Raw genomic sequence first — 1,301 nt, 5'->3', positions numbered from 1 at the left:
CCTAACTATTAAAAACCTGCAAAGACTTTTCACACTAGCATAATAATATATATAGTACCTAAAGCCACGAAAACCAAAATTCAATAACAATTTTTATAAATAGACGATTATTTGTTGTTATATTGGCCTGCTTTCGAGTATAGTTGATAAATTATGCTGGGATTTCAAGTACTTATAGCTTTAAATAGGTATAATTTGATTTTGTGTACCTATTGGCTATTATACATATATTGATTAGTACAATAAATTAATACAATAATACAAATATACCATTGTCAAATTTTTAAAGAGGCCAGTGAAGAGTATCAATTTCCAGATAACATTTATGAAGCTATTTAGTACCCTTTGCTGACACAAAAAAATCATTACCTTTAAATAAAAAATTATTGTACAACATTACAACTCAATATAATTTCAGTACTATATAGTACTTACATATGTAAGCACTTCTTTATGTATAAAATAATCTTAACTTTAGCTATAATTGTAAGCTAATAACAAAGTATGAAGTAGTTGATGCTGAAACAATAAAAAAAAAAAATACAATTAGGTATATCTTATATTATGTAATATATACTTACCTACAATCATTTATCACTACAATTATTAATTTTATTGTATACGGTGTTACCTGCTTTTCGTTTCAGGTCACAAATCGCCAAACAACTAAAACACGACTTCTATACCTCAGTGCTGGGGTTCAATGCTTTCTTGGGCATCGTTCTATCAACTTGCTTGTCATCACTCCTGATACGCATTGGAACGTCCCTGCCAGTCCGGGTGAGATGATATTGATATTGACGTTTTTGTATTCATATATAATATTATATACACACACCATACACATACGTATATAAAATCGCTTTAGGTATAATATAATGCTCGTGTATTATGAAAGTGGAGTGATTTGAACAGGACGTGTGACGTCATTGATGTAAAAAGAATATGAAATAGCGCAAATATTGAAAAATAAATAATAAAATATGAAATGTGATTCATATTTATTTTTTTCGATAAATTTTACATGAGCCGTGAATAAATAAAGTCAATGGTAATAATACCATAACAGTTCAAAGTTATCTTATAATGTTATCAGTTGACAGGTAAATTCACTGAGATCTATTCAAAATATTTCATAATAACCCATTGATATTCGTGTGGAGCTTCAGCTACCGAGTATTGTGTATAACAGGTGTGTCAGCCTATCAAAATGTATAAGACTTGGTAAGACTTCAGACTTGGGTTTCAAAATTTGAATTGTTGATTATAACTTATCACTGTTATAAGCTATTACTGATTGA

At 28.8% G+C, this 1,301-nt stretch overlaps 1 protein-coding gene across 1 annotated transcript in view; it reads left to right on the top strand.

The window, feature by feature from the left end:
* Positions 1 to 647: 647 nt before the first annotated feature.
* Positions 648 to 1,301, top strand: part of LOC115034693 (folate transporter 1-like) — a gene marked incomplete at its 5' end in the record, with an annotated part of 2,957 nt that continues 2,303 nt past the window's right edge. The window contains 1 exon segment of the mRNA XM_029492038.1: positions 648 to 780. Coding sequence (XP_029347898.1) covers positions 648 to 780 — 133 coding nt within the window.

The sequence above is a fragment of the Acyrthosiphon pisum genome, unplaced genomic scaffold, assembly GCF_005508785.2.
Source record: "Acyrthosiphon pisum isolate AL4f unplaced genomic scaffold, pea_aphid_22Mar2018_4r6ur Scaffold_20669;HRSCAF=21790, whole genome shotgun sequence".
Lineage (NCBI taxonomy): Eukaryota > Metazoa > Arthropoda > Insecta > Hemiptera > Aphididae > Acyrthosiphon > Acyrthosiphon pisum.
Note: the sequence above shows the minus strand (reverse complement) of the source record. Positions and strands in the feature narration are given on the sequence as shown.